Here is a 19,209-nt window from a genome sequence, read left to right as displayed (position 1 = left end):
TGGTCTGCTTATATACTAAGATTGGAATCTCTCCCCTTCAATATTTACTACATTAGTACTAATACAGGAAAAGTATAATAACTATCCAGTCAAAGTAATAACATTAAAATAGTTTGTACTTACCCTTAGAAACTACCATTTCACCTTCACTTTTGTCTAAAGCAGCCCAACACACAGAATTTTCCTGGCCCTATAAAAATTATAAACTGTTATAAAATGAATGATAAGGCAGAATTTAGAATTCAGGCCATATAAAGCTATTTAATGCGTGATTCACACCAACATGACTGAAAAATACATTTAATTATATGTTTCTGAAGAATATACTTCGATTATCTCATTTACTTAGAAAACAGTATATCAATATCAAATTCTTTAGTCATATATCAATTTTAGGATATTTATGAGTCAAATTCTGGGCTACTCTTAATACAATGTTCCTATCTGAATTAAATAGTTATAAATGCGTATGTTCTTCTCTGTATTAATCCTGACATTCTTAATACTATTCTATCTTCTACTTCATTTCTTTTTTATGCAACATAGAACAACTCTCCCATCTTACCATATCCTGCCCATCTGGGTCCTGTCTGTTGCGATCTTACCTTTTTCTTTTAGCTTTGATTGCCTAGTTAGGACAAGAGACTCAGTTCTTACTACCCCCTTATCTCCATTTCCTTTCCTTCATTCAGCCTATTACCTCTACCAACTTCATCTGCCCCAGGACTTTTCCCGCACAAGGTCTCTAATATTAGACACGCGTCAGAAAGACTGGTGACATTTAAGGACGGGGCTGAAGCAGGGGAGTCACAGAATAGTGATACACAATTTTATGCATACATGTCATCAAAAAGTTACAAAGCTCATTTTCTTAGGAGGAAAAAAAAAGAAAAAACAAACAGAAAGTCACAGTGAAATGCAGACTGACTGCTGTTAAATTCCAACACAAGAGCTAAGCAACTGGAAAGATAATGCTAGAGAAAACCTGGGTAGTTGCCCCTCCTCAAGGAAGAGTCCCTAGGTTTGAAACTAAGTAGGATTAATCAGTGCAGTAAAGAGTATAGAAAACTTAGGCTCCCTTCATTACTGAAAGGTTGAAGAAACTTTCCGAAGTTTCTGAAGCTAACATACAAACATTTTTTTTTGGTACCAGGAATCAAATTCAGGACCTCGTGCTTGCCAGGCAGGTGCTGTGCCTCTGAGGGATATCCCTGGCTCCTCATAAAGACATTCTTTAGAGCTTACTAAATATTTTACAGAGCACTAGTACATTCTAAGTGATTCTATCATTAATTTATTAAGCAAATAACATTTATCAGCTATTATATCACTGATTACTCTTAATCTAGCCTATTACTGTATTTTATATAAAAATAATTTCTAGAGAAAATTCAGTTTTAGTTAATGTCTCAAATCATTAATGCTATAAATATACACATTTTAAAAACCAGTGCTTTAGTCCATTGTTTTAAAATACAATGGGTTTAAATGGTCATTTTTAGAAAGTAATTTTCTGAGCTCTTATATTTAGAAATGTTTCCCATACTTATTAATAGGATGGAAGAGCAAAGAAAATTTCTTCTTTAGGACTAAAAATAAGAAATTAATTTTTAAGGTTCAGATCGAAATGATAAGACTCTTAGTAGAATAAAAAAAAATTTTTTTTTTCTGTCTATAGAAAATAAATGAAAATAAAATAAGGTAATCCTAAAATCAAAAGAAGGAAAATGAGAAACAAAGAATATCAGTTTTACCTTTACAGGTAAAAAAATGAAAGGACACCGAAAAAAATGGACACCTTTGATTTTTTCTTTTCCTTGTAGTTCTTGGCTTCTTCAGCTGCGATACCTGCTGCTTCATTGAGATACTTGTTACCAACTTTGCTTTCAAACCACTTCAGGTCCACAAAAACTTCACTGAAGTGCTCCCTATCAAACTGTACAAAAACAATTAAATTCATTTAAAAATGACAAGTGTATCTGGAAGAATACAAATCAATCTTTTAGCAGTGATTATTTCTGTGGTATAAGAAATTTGAGACTGTTACTCTTTTATACACATAAGAACTTCATCTTTTACTCAGAAAATTAAACATAAAAAGCAAGTAAAAATATAATTCATTCAGGCAAAGGTGTATAGAATAAGTAGCTGGAATAAAATTATGAAATCTTTTTCTTCTGACATTATTTAATTGGTTACTGACCATTTCTATCTACTTGAGAAAAGAAAACCAAAAACTTATGATTACTTACATCAGATAGTTTCACAAGGTATTTCTCAAATCGAGGTAAATTGAGATGCCCACTTTCATTAATATAACCTACAAAGAGCAAAACCCAACCTTTTACTGAAAGCTGACATTATTTTTTCTGAACAAGTTTACCAAATTCTTTCCATAAATTGTTGAATGTTAACAATGTACTAATCAAGAAAAAACTCAAGGGTTAGGCTATAATATAAATCAGGCCTAGTTTTCTAAGACTCTTACATTACTGTAATATACAACATGTATATTATGAAGAAAAATGTAAGAAATTCCAGGCTCACATAATAATCTTCTCACATTTCCAACAACATTTGGTAAAAATTAAACTATGTTCTAGAATTTATCCAGATCATTCAATTTAGTAAGTTAACTTAAGAAAAACAGTAACGCCCTGATACTGTTGTCTATTTTTGCAGACTCACTGTTGCTTGTCAATTTTCCATATTTTTATTTTAAAGAGAACAAAACAAAACAAAATAACAACAATAAAAATGATACAGGATTTCAAAACAAGATGACAGGAATTAACAACGGTTGTTATACTACATATAACTGAAATCATTTCATCATATTAAACAGTATGACACATATCCATTCACAACAACTGAATTTCTATGCTTATATGAAAGGAGTTAAGTGCAACCAACAAGTTCTGCTGGCTTTCTTCAGGGAATTAATGGTAAAAACGAGTTGAATATCAGTAAGCGAGGGTGCTTAACTCTGTTCACTTATTTTCCTCAGGAGTCATGGAAAATGACATCAATATTTGGCACTTTAGACTGAAACAAACCTCCAGTGTTCACCTACTTTAGTTGTGCCTGTAATAATCTAGTAAAGTGAGTTACATACTTGGGGTAAGTCAGTAAATTCAAGTAGTCTTAAATATATACTGAAGTTTTCTTACCCCCAAGTTCGGGCAGGATGGTAATATAAGTTCCATAGAGAAGAGGCAGTGCATCATGATTAATATGTAAGTGAGGTAGATGAGGGATAAAATCATTGCCAACAAGAAATCCCATCAAAATCCAATCATCTATAATTCTTTCAATATCATATTTAAATGTGATCTTTTCCTGTGGCAAAATGGAGAAACAGTGAAATCCTGTGGAAATTTCTACATACAAAACTTTGGTCCATGGCCATATTAGTACTTACTTTTAATAATGAAAACTCATAGTCAATATACTCTCTCATTAATGACAAATGTAGGAGGTGAAATGTGGTTTCTTCTGGTGCACACACCCTGTAATTAATCAGATGATCAAAATGGAGTGAATTATATTTTTAAGGAATTAAGTCTTGTAATTAAAGCATGTAATTCATATAAAAGTTGCAGCATAAGGACAAAAATAGAATTATAGTAGAGAAACATGGAAAATCCAAAAGAATTGGTTTATAATATGTTTTCTGGGGGAAGACTCTCAGAATTCAGAAGCCCTAAATAAAACAGGATAAATGTAAGAAACCAGTGGGATCTAGCCCACTTAAGGCTGGCCATTAGCAGACAGCACATAGATGAATGAGTATATATTTTTATATTTATTTCTGATTAATCTAGGGCCACACTGGTGATGCAATATTACTTGCTTCTCTGGATTGCATAGGGTTCTATATTCTTGATTAATGGTCTATACTCTGAGTTTAACTGCAAGTAAAATAAAAGGGATATAGCATATTAAACAAATTATATACTATTCTCTCTAACAATATTTGATACTCTCCTGTGATAAAAATATCTGGCAAACTTTGGTTAACGTGAGGGTTAATTTCCCTAATATGATAAAGGGTATTTATAAATCCATAGTTTACATTCAACAGTAAAAGAGTGAAAGTTTTCCTCCTAAGATCAGGAAGCAGGTAAGGATGCCTATTTCATCACAGCCCTGCAAAACATTACTGCTAGCAGGGCACAGCAGTGTACACCTGTAATCCAGCTACTCTTGACCATGAGGAAGGAGGACTGTGGCTTCAAGGACAGCCCTGGCTACAAAGTGAGAGGTAGGATCTCAAAAAACCAACAAAAAAGGGATGGAGTGAGACTGTGACTCAGCTGTAGAGCACTTCCTAGCATTGCCCTGGTTTTGACCCCTAGCACTACAAAAAAGCAAAACCAAAACAAAAATACCACAGCTATTCAACACTATTCTCAAAGACCAAGAGGAGGATTTAGGCAGAAGAAAGAAAAGAAACTGAAAAGGAAGAAGTAAAACTGTATTTATAGATGGCATGATTCATTGTATAAAAATTTTTATATAATAAAAAATTCTAAGGGCTAAAAATTAGTTCAGTCTACCTGTGCAGTACATGATCAACACTCAGAAGTCAGTTATTTCTATACACCATCAAAGAATAATCCGAAGAGAAATGAAGAAAATGAGTCTATTTACAAACAGCTAAGATTTGTGCACAGAAAACTACAAAATGGTGTAGCAAGAAAAGGAAATGGAAAGACATCTTGTGTTCATGGGCTGGAAGGCTTAAAATCAAGATGCCCAAAGGTATCTACAAATCCAATATAATTCCTATCAAAATCCCAATGATATTTTTTATAAAAATAGAGAAATCTATCCTAAAAATCATTATGTAATTTGAGAAGATCCCAAATAGATAAAACAATCTTGGGAGAAGAAAACTGAGGTCTCATTTTTCCTGATTTCAACACTTAGTACGTACAAAGCTACATTACTCAAAACACTGGTACTGGCATGAAGACAAGCTATGGGTCAGTGGTGGTGAACCTCTTACAACTTTCAATGACACAAGAGAGTCCATGGTGGTATGTGTGCCATAGGTTCCCACCAGTGCTAAACATCAATGGAACAGAATACTGAGCAGAACAAATAAAACCTGGTTTTATGATCAAATGATTTCCCACTAGGATACCAGGACATTCGATAGGAAAAGGGCTTTTTTTTTTTGAGACAATATCTCACTATTTAGTTCAGGCTAGCCTTGAACTTACTGGGTAGCCCAGGCTGGCCTCAAACTCACAGCAATCCTCCTGCCTCTTTGAGTGTTGAGATTATAGGTGGGCACCACCATGGGTGATTAATAGGAAAAGTCTTTTCAACAAATAGTTCTGGGAAGATTGAATATCCACATGTAAAAGAATGGAGTTGGACCCTTACATCATATATTAAAAATTAACTCAAAATGGACCAAAGACCTCAATACACAATTAAAACTATAAAACCCAGGGCTTGGGATATAGCTCAGTAGTAGAGGGTGTGGCCAGCTTGTGAAAGCCTCTGGGTTTGATCCAGATGGTGAAACAAAATAAAACAAAACAACTAAAACCCCAAGAATAAAAATTAAAACTCTTAGAATAAAACTTAGGTGATACTAGCTTTATAACACTGGATTTGCCAAAGATTTCTTGGACATTACACTAAAAACACAGATAACAAAAGAAAAAGATAAACTGGGATACATCAAAATTAAAAACTTTGGGTATCAAATGACACTATCAATAAAGTGAAAAGGCCACTGGTGAATTGACAGAAAGTATTTACAGACTACATATCTGTTAAGGGGCTTAATTTTTTTTTTTTTTTTGGTTTTTCTCTGGTACCGGGAACCGAACTCACGACCTTGCGCTTGCCAGGCAGGCGCTTTTGCCGCTGAGCTAAATCCCCAGCCCTGGGGCTTAATTTTTTTTTTAAAGCACTAGCAAAGTTTATTCAAGAAAGTAAAAGTGAAGAGTGGGGAAGAAACTGGCTCTGGAGTGAGCCTGGGCTGAGTGAACGGAGAAAAAGCAAGATAAAAGTGCATCCTGAGAAAGCAGGGCCAGCTACAGTGAGGAAAGTCATGATAGTCAAGGGGTTTAATTTCTGTTCTTTGGTTCAACTTGTATCCTATATAATTTACCTCTGTGTTTTTTTGCCACCAAATCGGACTTCTTCTCTTAAAAGAGAAAAATGTGCCTCGTGACTTGTTAATCCAAGCATGATCTGTGGAAAAATGATTATGAAATATTTCTATTCTTCCACTGCTCATCAAATCAGATACACAGAAGCTATTAGAAATATTTCTGCACAGAGCAATAATTAGTACATTAAATATATAAATACCAAAATATGGTCCATCTGTAGACTATGAATGGGATAAAGTGAATGTTCTTTCTAGGAGAAACATTCAACTTTGAGTCCCATTACTTTTATAACTGCCATTCTGACCTTTACCCTACCTATTCTTCCCTCTATAGTCCCCCAAACTTTAAACAAACAAATGCTCTTAATTTTCAGTTGGTTTTCTTATAAAATATCTTAATCTCCAAAATTAATTTAAAAAGCTAATGAGACATATCAATAAAACACAATGTATACTGTTTATTTTGTTTCAATATGGAGTCTAACAGTGAAACCCAAAAAACAAAAAAGCAAAAGAAATATTTACAGTGCAATCACGATCACAACATGAACCGGTTACTTACATATTAAGTATGATTGCTAATTTTTGTTTTATATAAGATAATAGGATTGCGTTTAAATATTTTAGCTGGGTGTGGTGTTGCATGCCTGTAGTCCCACCACTGGGGAGGCTGAGGCAGGAGGAATGAGGCCATGCTGGCCTACGTAATTCAAGGCCAGCCTGACTACACAGCGGATTCTTTTTGAAAAAAAAAAAATTGTTTTTTAATTTCAAAAAACGCCCCCTCTTTTACAGAAAATTATGCAAAAATGTACAGATTAAATAATAATGTTTGGAATTTGTTTTAATAACCCAGAGTGGTATGGTAAGACAGAAAGGAGACAGGGATAAAAGTTAAAAATTAATACCTAAGTAACCGAAAAACACAGTAAAGGTCATTAGACAATTATGCTGAGAGAAAGTGAGCTACATTCCCAGCCTTTAAAAAAAATTTAAAAAAAAATTTTAGACACAGTTTCAGTAAATTTTCCAGGCTGGCTTTGTGCTTTCAATCCTCCTGCCTCAGCCTCCTCTACAAAGAGGGTATAGGTATGCTTCATGGATGGTTTATCTTTCCTATTTTTGTTTAGCTTGACAATTTCCATAATAAAAAGTTAAACAAAATGTTTAGTACAGGCACAGTTGGATAAGGACATACTAAATAAAAGTCATGGGCCTGAGGGTAAAGAAAGGTTCAATTCCATGACTTCAGAGGAATACTCGAAGCAGTAGGGTTAGTCACATTTGTAAAATATAGAGGTCAGTTGATCATAAAGATGGCAAAAAACAAAAACTCTGATTTCCCAACTGTTGTAGAACTTTGGTAACGGCAAAAATAGCAATAACTATTGTCTTCTATATTTGTTGCCATAGCCAGTAAGATTCCTGTATAAAATTAAGTCTCTTAGATATTTCCTTATAATGGCATTGTCTTATGTAACAATAAATATTATACCTACCAAGTCAGCATCTAAACCATAAAGACAGTGTCTGGTGTTTGGATCATGATCTGGCTTTGCTTTTTCGGATCTGATAAATTCCATGATTTTATGTTCGCCTTCTCCGGGAGTCTAAATATAACGTTTTAAAAAAGTGTGGTAATAAGCTATGCTTCAGAATATTAAACAAATTTTTAAAAATTCTTTAAAATAAAAAAAGATGATAACCTCATGGCCTGAGAAGTAGATGGTAACTCCTTGCCATGACTTGTCTGTGGAAATTTTCATATTTACAAAATACTTCAGATGTTCATGTAACCTGGCCATGAATTCAGTCCCTATAAACAAAAAGGTTTTAAAAAGTTAATCTCTGAAAGACCTAAAAACAATGAGTTCCCCATGATAATATAATAATCAGATCTGGATATCCAGGAAGTAGGTAAAAATAGGATCTTTGAAAGAGGTCAGAAGTGCTCTCGCTTATGTTGAAAGCAAGAAACGTTGTCCTACTACCTAGCAAATATCCTGTTTCAAATGCCATTAGTAACTCTAAATGAATGCAGTGTCACAAAGGGAAAGTCAAGGAATTTTATTGCTGTCCTCAGACTGTGTTTCAAGTACTTTTACATATATACTTAAAGGGCAATGTTTAGACTCTAATGAACCTCAACCTCCTACTATTTTTGCTGAACTCTACAGTAACTTTCTAAGACACGCAGCTTCAACTAGATTGCCAATAATTTTAATGACAATACCTATTACAATCATTAATCGGAAAATTATTACTTTGGAAATTCAGTCTACAATGATTTTGTTTTAGGAAAACCACAAATAATAATAAAAGGCAACACAGTCTTAAAACTATAATAAGGATAAAGATGATTATTAAATTGAGTAATGTGTATTTAAGGCAGCCAGCAAAAGAGAAATTACTATTGTTTTTAAAGAATTCATGAGAAAGTTGTATTTTAGGATGTTCATTCAAAGTAAAGGAATATAATGACGGTAGGCAAAATCCCTGAAGAGTATAGAGTACACTGCTATATATACAATTAAATTAATATATTCTCTCTAGCTTGAACCACTGGTGATATTTGCCTGACCGTCCAATCAGGTGGCCTGTATCACCAGTGGTACATGCATGACTGTTCCCTCTGTCTATTTATATCACTGGTGGCAGAATCGGGACAGTCATATACATGTACCACCAGTGGTTCAAGCCACCTGGAAGCAAGACATATGAACTGTGACCGTGTCATGAACCTGTTAAACGTATTACTGATATATATATTGTATTTATTTTTCTTAAAGTGACAGAAATCTTAAGCTGTTGAGTGGAGAAGCAAGGTGGACTAGGGGAATGGGTTTTTTATCTTGAAATCGCAAGTGAGCTATATGAAAATCACAATCTCATTGAGACTGTTTCATACCAAGAAATAGTGAGAGTCAAACTGAAAGATCTTGTAAGTTCTAGGCCTGGAATTCTGTGCACCTGGAGAGTCCTGACCATACCTGTTCTTATTAACATTTGAAAACCTGACAGTGGGACTTTATGGGACACTTGTGACCAATGTGTTCAAACTATCTCGTGATCAGATACAAATGGGAAAATATGGCAAATGGAACCTCAGGGCCCAGACTAGATAAAGTCTAGTAAATAAAAATACTTTTATACTTTTGAAACAATAAATTTTCAAATTACATTTTAATTCTTTCAGGATTTTTCTCTCAGTGACTTTACCTGGTGTAATACAGTTGGAATCAAAGCGAGCCTCTGTAGGAAGAGTTTCTCCCTTTTCAATGGCTTTTTTAATTTTGTCTTCTGCCTCCTTGGCTGACCTTACAGGTAAAGAAAACAAAACAAAACAAACTTAAACCTTCTGAAAAAAAAAAAAAAAATCTTTACATAAACTGCTATTTACATCTTTTAATTAAACATTAATTCATCAATTTTAAGATTCAAGAATATTTAAGTTTTGAAATATAACTGATAAGGGTAAACCTCAGAATTCTTTGTTTTTATAAAAGAATTGAATTTTTTATACAAGGACTAGAGAAGTTGGAAACCAAGACAGTAAAAACCACATAAAACATTGTAAGCCCTTTCAAAGTTAATTCATATCAGAAATAGATATCAATTTCAAGCTAGAAACAAGATTAAAACCTCTGTATAGCTTTAAACATTATATATGTATATATGTATAATTCAATTATCTTTATCATTTTCTATCTTAAACATTTCCAAGATCTCTAAGAATATTATATAAAACAGAACTATAAAATTATGTATTTCTTATTTGACTGGTAAAATACGACATCATGAGTAGGAGATATTCCCATTTCTGGGGGAATGTAAACAGAAAATACACATGACCAGAAGATATTCTGTGTTGCATTATTTGTCTTTAAATGTTTCACCTAAAACGCCTCCCACGCTGCTGATTCATTTTTGCTCGAGGAGCCACACCATCAACAGCCATAAAGAACACTTTTCTAGGTTTAATAATTCGAAACAACACCTCCAAGTAGTGAAAAATGTCAGTAAAGATTTTGTCATCTGAAATTCTGAAGTGGACATCATCGTCATTAGGATGAGAGCACTGATGTATAATTCCATTCATATCCAGATACAAGTTGTCAAATTCAGGAATCTAGAAGACAAAGACACAAGCTCAAGATCATCAATCATAACAATGCATTAGCTTCTGTGGGAAGTAATTATTCAGTGATAAAAACAGAATGTTGGGCATTCTGATTATTAAACGAAATGGAGCAAACAGTCACAGTTGAATGAAGATAGTAAAGAAAATGTGCAGAATTGGTAATATGAAGACATGTTATGTAGCTGTATAATGTTCCAAAAGCTTGATCAAATTTACGGCCAGAAAATGATACACTCATACAAAATAAGATATCTCAGGAAAACATCAAAGTGTTTGGTTCATTTGGTACTCAAAATAACTTCCTAAAGCCTCAATTTCCTCTATAAATGGGTAATATAATGCTCATGTAGTTTATTCTAAGGTTTTTTTTTTGTTTTTTTTTTGTTTTTTTTTGTCTTTTTGAGACAGGGTCTCACTATGCAGTTCAGGCTGGCCTTGAGCTCACTTTGTAGCCCAGTTTGGCCTCGAACTCCCAACGATACTCCTGCAAGTGCTGGGATTACAGGTGTGTACCCCTACGCCTGGCTATTGTAAGGTTTTAAAAATGATTTAAAGTCTTATTGTACATTTGGTTTCACTATTACAGAGTTACCTTATTTGGTTACATTAGTTTTTGTTTACATTATTTCTTTTTCTTTCTTTCTTTTTTATTTGTCTTTTTGAGTCAGGGTCTCGCTATGCAGTTCAGGCTGGTCTTGAGGTCACTTTGCAGCCTAGGTTGGACTTGAACTCGCAAGGATCCTCCTGCCTCAGTCTCCCAAGTGCTGGGGTTACAGGCAAGCGCCACCACACCTGGCTGTTACATTATTTCTTAAAACTTTATATTATGCCAGGAAGTTTAGGCTATGTTAAATGTTGCATGTGAAATGTGGATTAATTTCTAAATTTTGACTAGCAGGCATCTATTTTTACAGAAAGACTTTTATGGCTCTGGCTCCTATTTACTTTTTCTCTATTTAAATGTTTGTGAGCAAGTAAGTGGAACACTATCAAAAGAAATAGACAGAAAAAAAACACAAACAAAACAAAAACAAATAGACATAAAGAGGGACCTGAAATGAGCACAAATAAATAGTTAGATTATGGACTGTAATCAAGTTTAGAGGAGAGTCTGCTTCACATGTTAAAGAAAATTACTAGCTGGGCATTGTATAGAACATGTTGTAATCCCAGCACTTACAAGACTGAGGGAGAAAGATCCCAAGTTCACGTCCAGCCTGGACTATATAACAAGACCCTATTTCAAAAAAAAAAAAAAAAAAGGAACTTTTGACTTTCTAAAAATAAAAGCAGAATCCTTGCATAAACATAATGAAAACCACTTCTGAAACAGACCTTCAATTTTAAAACTGTAGAAGTAACAATACAAAGGACGATTAAAAAGTACAGTCAATGTTCCAATTTTTAAAAATCTTATTACAGTAAAAAAGACGTTACTAATTGTTAATGATGGGATAAGGGTATTCAAAATGAGGGGGAATATTCTGGGCATTTTGAAAGGCATCAATGGCAGTGTGCCTTGAAATAATTTTTTTAACTTAAACATCCATCGTACTGTTTTTAACTTAAACATCCATCATTCCTTGTTAATCAAACTGTTATGGCCAATTCTGTTAAAAAAAAAAAAATTAAGGTGTGGTCCTCATCCACCGTATTTACTGGATCTGGCACCATGAGACTCCTGGCTCTTCCCCCAACTCAAAATGACCACAAAAGGTAAAGTTTTGAATCGATTCAGATACAGAAGTAGCACAATGAAGAACACTCATGAAGGAGGATGCTCAGAACGCTTCACAAACTTGAGAAGGATGGTTAAATATATCTGAAGTGAGGGATAGTACTTTGAGGAGGATTTATGGCAATGTGTCTTTTACTATAATAGTTCAAAGATTAAAAGTAGCTTTCTTACGAAGATTTCTCAAAAAACTAAAACTAGAAATTACATTTGACCCAGCTATTCCTCTTCTGGGTATCTTCCTGAAATAGTTAAAGACATCATATTATAGTGATACATGCATACCCCTGTTTCTGGCAGTGCAATTCATAACAGCTATATCCTGGAAGCAGTCAATATGTCCATCAACAGATGAATGGATAAAGAAATGTCTGTATACACAATGGAGTACTACTCTGCCATAAATAAAGATAAACTTGAGTCCTTTGTAGCAAATGGATGCACCTTGAGACCATAATGTTAAGTGAAATAAGTCAGACACATAAGTTTTCTCTTGAGAAATCCAAATTACAAACAAAGAGCAAAATAAAGAATAGGAACTAGGAAGTAGGGCGACAGATCTTTTTTGAAATGGGAAGATGCTCAAAAGGCAGGGAGGCAGGAAAAGGGGAAAGAGGTAGGGATAAAAATAAATTAGTATGCACGTGTACCAACTCCACACAAGGAGCTCAAACATTATGTGCTGAAACATAGTAATGAGAAAAAATAAAAACATTTCATTAGTTTTCAATCACACCTTGTACATTTTACTGTTTTTGAAAAAATGGCATGCCTTGTAGTTGTGAGGGTAAATCAGTGTGATTTACCCTCACTGATTTCAGAGTGTGAATCAGTGAACACTGCAAAAACATTTATAAAATAATCATGGATACAGTACTGTACTAATCATCATATAAAAAATTTAAGTGTACTTACTAACAAACAGGCTCAACCGAAATGATAGTTGCGATCATGTGATTTTTAAAGATTCAAGATTTACATTCAAGATTTAAAGCTTGTTTTAAGAAGTCCAAAAACCTCAATGAAAATCTTAAACTATTTTTGGGAGGCAGGACTTTACAAAAACATTCCTAAGTTTCTCTAGGACACCGATGGTGAACTTTTTAGAGTTTTCAATATGAACAGCCCACTGAAGTGTGTGTGCTATAGGTTTGCCACCACTGCTCTAGGAGAATAAATATGCACTAATAGCCAGGAAGAATAATAAAGAAAACAGGCCTTTGGCAAATTAAATTAAAGAAACAGTTTGAAGCAAATAGCCCAAGAGTATGCAGAAATTTACTATATAAGAAACATTTCAAATCAAAAAAAGAAAGAGATGGGGTACCTACCTATTTAGAAACAAACTGTATTTGACCTTACATAAAATTCTAGAAGAGATAGGCATAGTGGTATATACTCTTAACAGTCCCAGCTACTTAGGAAGCTGAGGCAGGATTACTTGAACTTAAGAGTTGAAGGCCAGTTGGGACAACATAGCAAGATCCTGCCTCAAACAAGAATACAATTGAGAAGGATCTATCTATCTATCTATCTATCTGGTATAGGGGTGTACACCTGTAAACCCAGAACTTAGGAGGCTGAAGCAGGAGGACTGCTGCAAGTTCAAGGCCATCATAGGTTATATTTTGAGTTCAAGATCCACGCTGGACTACAGAGCAAGACTCTTTCTCAGGAGAAAACAACAAACACACACTCAAAGCCAACCCCCGCCCCCACAAAGTATTTTCATAGTTTTAGGATGAGAAAAGCCCAAGATCATAAAGTAAATAGATTGGCAATCTAAAAAAAAAGTATTCTTTTAAATGATATGGTTAAAAATGTACCATAACTAAATTCAACTGAGAGTGACAAAATCCAAGGAAGTGTTTTGTATATTAGGACAGTCAACATTCCTAATATACAAAAATTTTTCAAATATAAAAAAGAGCCAATTTTTTCAGTAACCACAGAAAATAAAAAATAATTCAAAAAGGAAGAAACATGGAAGTCTAGTAAGCATAGGAATAGATATTTATCATCCCCAAATTTCAAATTGAAATGATACATCATTTTCACATTTGTAAAAACTCATATTACCCTGAGTGTTGTTGACAGTGTTTTAGAGAAATGGAATTTCATGTTATCAAAAATAACAACTGGCATTTTTGGGAACTTATTAGTTCTGAACATTAGTCTAATTATATTCATTCTCTCACTTACATATAACAATTTTTTTTTTTTTTTTGGTACCAGGAATGGAGCTCAGGACCTTGTGCTTGCCAGGCAGGTGCTTGTGCCACTGAACTATATCCCCAGCCACATATAACAATTTTAAAGATAAATATTTAGCATCTCAACCTTAGAGAAGAAAGTCATAGAATTAGAAAAAAAGAAATGAGAGTCATACCCAATAGTTTCAGATGGGGATATAAATTGGCATAACTAATCTGAAAGTATGTATCAATTGTGGTCAATTCCTGGAGAAGAGTGAGTTAGGCCAATACACTGCAAGCTCCCCTCCCAAATTAACAAAGGTGGCTGATCCTGAGACACAAAGGACTACAGTTAGCCATGCCTTGAGTTCATCACTGAAAAGAAGACTGACAGAAGAGATCTGAAGCCAGGTGTAGTGGTACACACCTGTAATTCCAGCACTTAAGAGGATGAAACAGGCGGATTGCTGTGAGTTTGAGGCCAGCTTGGGGTATACACTAAGTTCAAAGCTAGCCTTAATTACTGTAATAACTACATAAGTTGATACATTCTGTCAACTTGAGAAGTTTAGAAGCTTAACTAAGTAACTTAGTAGTTCTACATACTAGGGCACACAGGACATACCAGAGGACTGCTGTTTATACCCTGGGATGTTGTAATTGTTGATTTATTGGGTCAACTTGAAAAGTTTGTAAGTTTAAGTGACTCAGCAATGGGCCAGGATCCTCATTTTATAAACATCCTCAGCCTGTGCAAGAGTATGGCATGAAGATGGTGTGAGTGCTATACCCACCATAGGGTAGCCTGCATGCAATATAAAGGAGGAAAATAGGCTTGCTCTCCCCTCTTTTGCTCTTGTTGCTTTTGCTATCTTCTGCCACCTTGAGTGGTTGCCCCTCAGTCATACCACTTTGCTTTGGAGCCAGTGAATTATGGACTGAAACCTCTAGAAACTGTAAGCTAAATAAAGCTTTCCTTCCTTAATTTTGGGAGTAAGGTATTTTGTCTCAGCAACAAGAGAAAAGTAACTAAGACAACTATACGTAAGGCTTTGTCTGAAAAAAACAAAAACCAAACACCAAAAACCAAAAAAACCCCAAAAAGACAGAAAGAGATCCCCATACTAGCAATGAGGTCTTTTTCTTTTTGTTTTTGTTTTTCTTCCAGTACCAGGAATCGAACTCACGACACTGCGCTTGCCAGGCAGGCACTGTGCTGCTGAGCTAAATTCCCAGCCAGCAATGAGGTCTTGACACTATACAGTACATGACAATATATCTAAGCACACTAAGTAAACAAATAACTTTAAAAAAAATAGAAACATGACAAGACAAAGAAACAAAACTTCCAAATCTGATCCATGCAACACAGATGGGGAAAGTGACATAGTTTTATGACCAACTGATCTTCCTTGTATGCAATTCCTGCACTGTCTGGGAGTCATAAACAATACTATAGCCCAGTACCAAAGAACTGGATGCTAGGCCAAACAGGATGCAACCTTTCATCCCTAGTAAACACAAGAGGCAGTATCCTGGGACAGACTCAAAGGTCAAAGGTCAACCACACCTAGAAGACATCACTGAAAAGTAGTCATTTCCTTAAGAGACCTTGATACTAGTAATAAAGCTGCCTAACATAAGCAATGGATAAGCCTCAATGAGGAAAACAACTCAACAACAACGAAAACAGAAAATGAGAAAACACAGAAGCAAGATGCAACCCAACACCCCCAACTCACCCAAAGCAAATCTAGGGGGCACCAAAGTGGAAGAAACCAAAACCACCCAGATGAATTTTCAGAAATAGCAGCAATGCAAGTACCAAAAGAGATAAATAATTCTTGACAAAACCAAAAAAGGAATAATTAGAGATGATAACCATAATGAAGGAAATGGTCAGTGAATCTAGAGCAGATTAAAAAAAAAAAAAAGAGTTTAGAAAGGCATGAAAACTATGAATGCCCAACATAGGAAAGAATTGGGTGCCATAAAACCAATTCAGACTGATACCTAGGAGATTAAAAATTCCACTGAAAGTATATGGTTAGAATCAACCAATGTGAAGACAGAATATTAGATCTGGAAGACAAGGTTTGGTTAATGATCATCAAATTAAAGACTTCTTAAAAATAGCAAGGGAGGGCCGGAGATGTAGCTTAGCAGCACAGTACCTGCCTGGCATATGTGAGGGCCTGAGTTCGATTCCCAGTACCAAAAACCAAAAGAAAACAAGGGACTACAAAAAATCAACCCAACAGCTGCTAGATGATGCAAACAGGAAATCAATTAAAAAATCAGAAGATAGCACAAAGGACATAAACAACTTGTTCACAGAAATAATAGCAGAAAACTTTCTAAGCATGGAAAAAGAATTTGACATCAGCTAAGTAAGACATGTAGAACTCCAACTAGCCATGATCAGAAAAAAACAAAACAAAACTATACCAAGACATATAATAGTAAAAATTCCAGAAACTCAATACAAGAACAAACTATTAAAAGCTGCTAGAGAAAAGAAACAAATCACCTACGAAAGAAAACCCAATGGAATCACAGCAGACTTGTCAACACAAACCCTCAAGTGAAGGAGAGCTTAAAGTGAAGCATTTCAAACCTCCCCCCAAAAAAGAAAAAAAAAAACAGCCTCTAACCCAGATTGATGTACCTTGTAAAATTATCTTTCTAAATTGATGGAGAAATAAGATGCTTCCATGATAAAGAACACTTCAAAAAAACTCATGACCACCAAAACATCACTCTAAAAATTTTGCAGGATATTCTAGAAAAAAAACAATGAAGAAAAGCTGGGGATTTAGCTCAGCAGCACAGTACCGGCCTGGCAACTGCAAGGTTGTGAGTTCAATTCCCAGTACTGGAAAAAAACCCAAGCGGGGGGGAGACAATGAAGAATTCTAAAAGTCCCAATAAAATGAATCCACCAGGCAAGAAAAACAAATAGAAAGGAAAGAAAAGGAAATAGCAATGGGAAAATAATATAATAACAAGGCTAAATCAATACCTATCAGTTATACCCATCAATGTGAATGGTTTCAATTCACTGATCAAAAGAAACAGACTGGCAGAAGGATCAAGAAACAAGATCTAGGGGCTGGGGATTTAGCTCAGCAGCACAGCGCCTGCCTGGGAAGTGGAAGGTCATGAGTTCGATTCCCGGTACCAGAAAAAAAAAAAAAAAAAAGAAACAAGATCTGACAACATGATGCATACAAAAAAAAAAAAAATTTAACTCAAGAAGAATTCACAGACTGAAAATCAAAGGATGGAAAACAATACTCCATGCAACAGGAATGTGGCAAAAAGCAGGGATAGCTATTTTATTTGAAAACAAAGTGTATTTCAAGTGAGACTGACCAGAAGACAAAGAAGATTACCACATACTTGTTGAAGGTATAATCCAAGAGGAAGAGATAACAAGCATAAGTGTATATGCACCAAATACTGGTGCATCCAACTATAGAAAACAAACACTAATGGATATGAAAAATCAGATAAACAGTAATGCAATTGTAAAGTGGGACCTCAATATCTATCCTACTGTTACAAACAGGTCAACTACATAAAAATTCAAGAAATAAATAATAGTGCTGACCCAAACCTTGAACAAATGGACTTAGCAGATATTTACAGAGTATTCTACCCAACAACAACAGAATACACATTCTTCTCAGGTGCACAAAGGACTCTTCCCAAAACAGACTACGTACTAGCTCATAGAACATGCTTAGGTTAAGCTGGGCATGGTGACGTAGGCCTGTAATCCCAGCACTTGGGAGGCTGAGGAAGGAGGACTGTTGCAAGTTCAAGACCAGCCTGGGCTACAAAGTGAGCTCAAGGCCAGCCTGAACTGTGTAGCAAGACCTTGTCTCAAAAAGATAAAAAGAAAAGAGAAGAAAAGAAAAGAACATGCTTAGGTAAATACAAAGGAATTGAAATTATCCTATGTATATTATCAGATCATAGTGCAATTAAATTGGAAATAAATGGTAAAAGAAACCAGAAAAACTACATAAACACATGGAAAGTAAGTAACACCCTTTTAAATAATCAATGGGTCACAGATGAAATTAATGAAGAAATTAGTTTCTACAATTAAATCATAATGCCAAATGGCATACTGAAACTTATGGGATGCAATGAAAGCAGTCCTAAGAAGGAAAATTTATAGCAGTGAATTCTGACATCAGAGAAACAGAGCAAGCTCAAATAAATAACCTAATGTTGAACCTAAAGCTTCCAGAAAAAGAAGAGCCAGTTAATCCCAAAGCTCATAGTGTAATGGCAAATTTACAAAACCTTACAGTAGAAAATAAAAATCAATCAATAGCCAGTGACTATGCTCATGCTGCTTGCCACACAGACTGCTAAGAGCAGTTAGCCTTGACTATCTGGGTCCAGATGCTTCTTCCAAATAGCTGGCTAGGTCAAGCTGATCACATCTAGCTGTAGTACCTGTTTTTCTACTTAAAATATGTATATATCTAGTTTTGTTTCAGCCTGCCTAAAGGACTTTAAGCTTTATACCCACAACACACTGGCCTGCTCAAGGATGCATTTAATTCTACCCACTCTGCTCAGATCCCCTCCCTCCTGGAATATTCCTGTCTAATGATAATTTCTTTTAAGTAAACCTGCTTAAGAGAAATCTGTGTGATAATATATGACTTAATTTTTGAAATCCATGTATCCAACCATGTAATAACCAGCAATTCCTGCTTACAACCTATATTTAAACTGAACTCAAAACTGACTCTGGGTTGATAATTTGGAACTTGTTTGCATTAGCCCGGTAGTGCTACATTAAAGTTGCCTTCCAAAAGTCCTCAGTGTGGAAAGTTTTCCTTTAAGGCTTGGACTTTTCCCACAACAGCAGAAAGGAAATTATAGAGATCAGAGCAGACGTTAATGCAACTGAGACTAAGGAAACAATACAAAGAATCAATGAATTGAAGAGTTGGTTTTTTGAAAGATTAAATAAAAT

At 34.8% G+C, this 19,209-nt stretch overlaps 1 protein-coding gene across 4 annotated transcripts in view; it reads right to left on the bottom strand.

Annotated features, from left to right (window-relative positions):
• Positions 1-19,209, bottom strand: part of Xrn1 (5'-3' exoribonuclease 1) — a 120,357-nt gene that overhangs the window by 91,292 nt on the left and 9,856 nt on the right. For 3 of the 4 annotated variants that reach the window (XM_005407742.2, XM_013506250.1, XM_013506251.1), the window contains exons 2-11: positions 10,033-10,265; positions 9,356-9,453; positions 7,843-7,952; positions 7,636-7,746; positions 6,134-6,216; positions 3,422-3,509; positions 3,171-3,339; positions 2,253-2,320; positions 1,799-1,936; positions 124-190 (exon numbers count right to left, since the gene is read on the bottom strand). In XM_005407742.2, the coding sequence (XP_005407799.1) occupies positions 124-190; positions 1,799-1,936; positions 2,253-2,320; positions 3,171-3,339; positions 3,422-3,509; positions 6,134-6,216; positions 7,636-7,746; positions 7,843-7,952; positions 9,356-9,453; positions 10,033-10,265 (1,165 nt within the window). Of the gene's footprint in view, positions 1-123; positions 191-1,798; positions 1,937-2,252; positions 2,321-3,170; positions 3,340-3,421; positions 3,510-6,133; positions 6,217-7,635; positions 7,747-7,842; positions 7,953-9,355; positions 9,454-10,032; positions 10,266-19,209 lie in introns of those variants that run through there. The other variant, XM_013506252.1, reaches the window with a different exon arrangement.

This window comes from Chinchilla lanigera, unplaced genomic scaffold, assembly GCF_000276665.1.
Source record: "Chinchilla lanigera isolate Chin_1 unplaced genomic scaffold, ChiLan1.0 scaffold00107, whole genome shotgun sequence".
Taxonomy (NCBI): Eukaryota; Metazoa; Chordata; class Mammalia; order Rodentia; family Chinchillidae; genus Chinchilla; species Chinchilla lanigera.
This window is presented reverse-complemented; position numbering and strand designations above follow the sequence as displayed.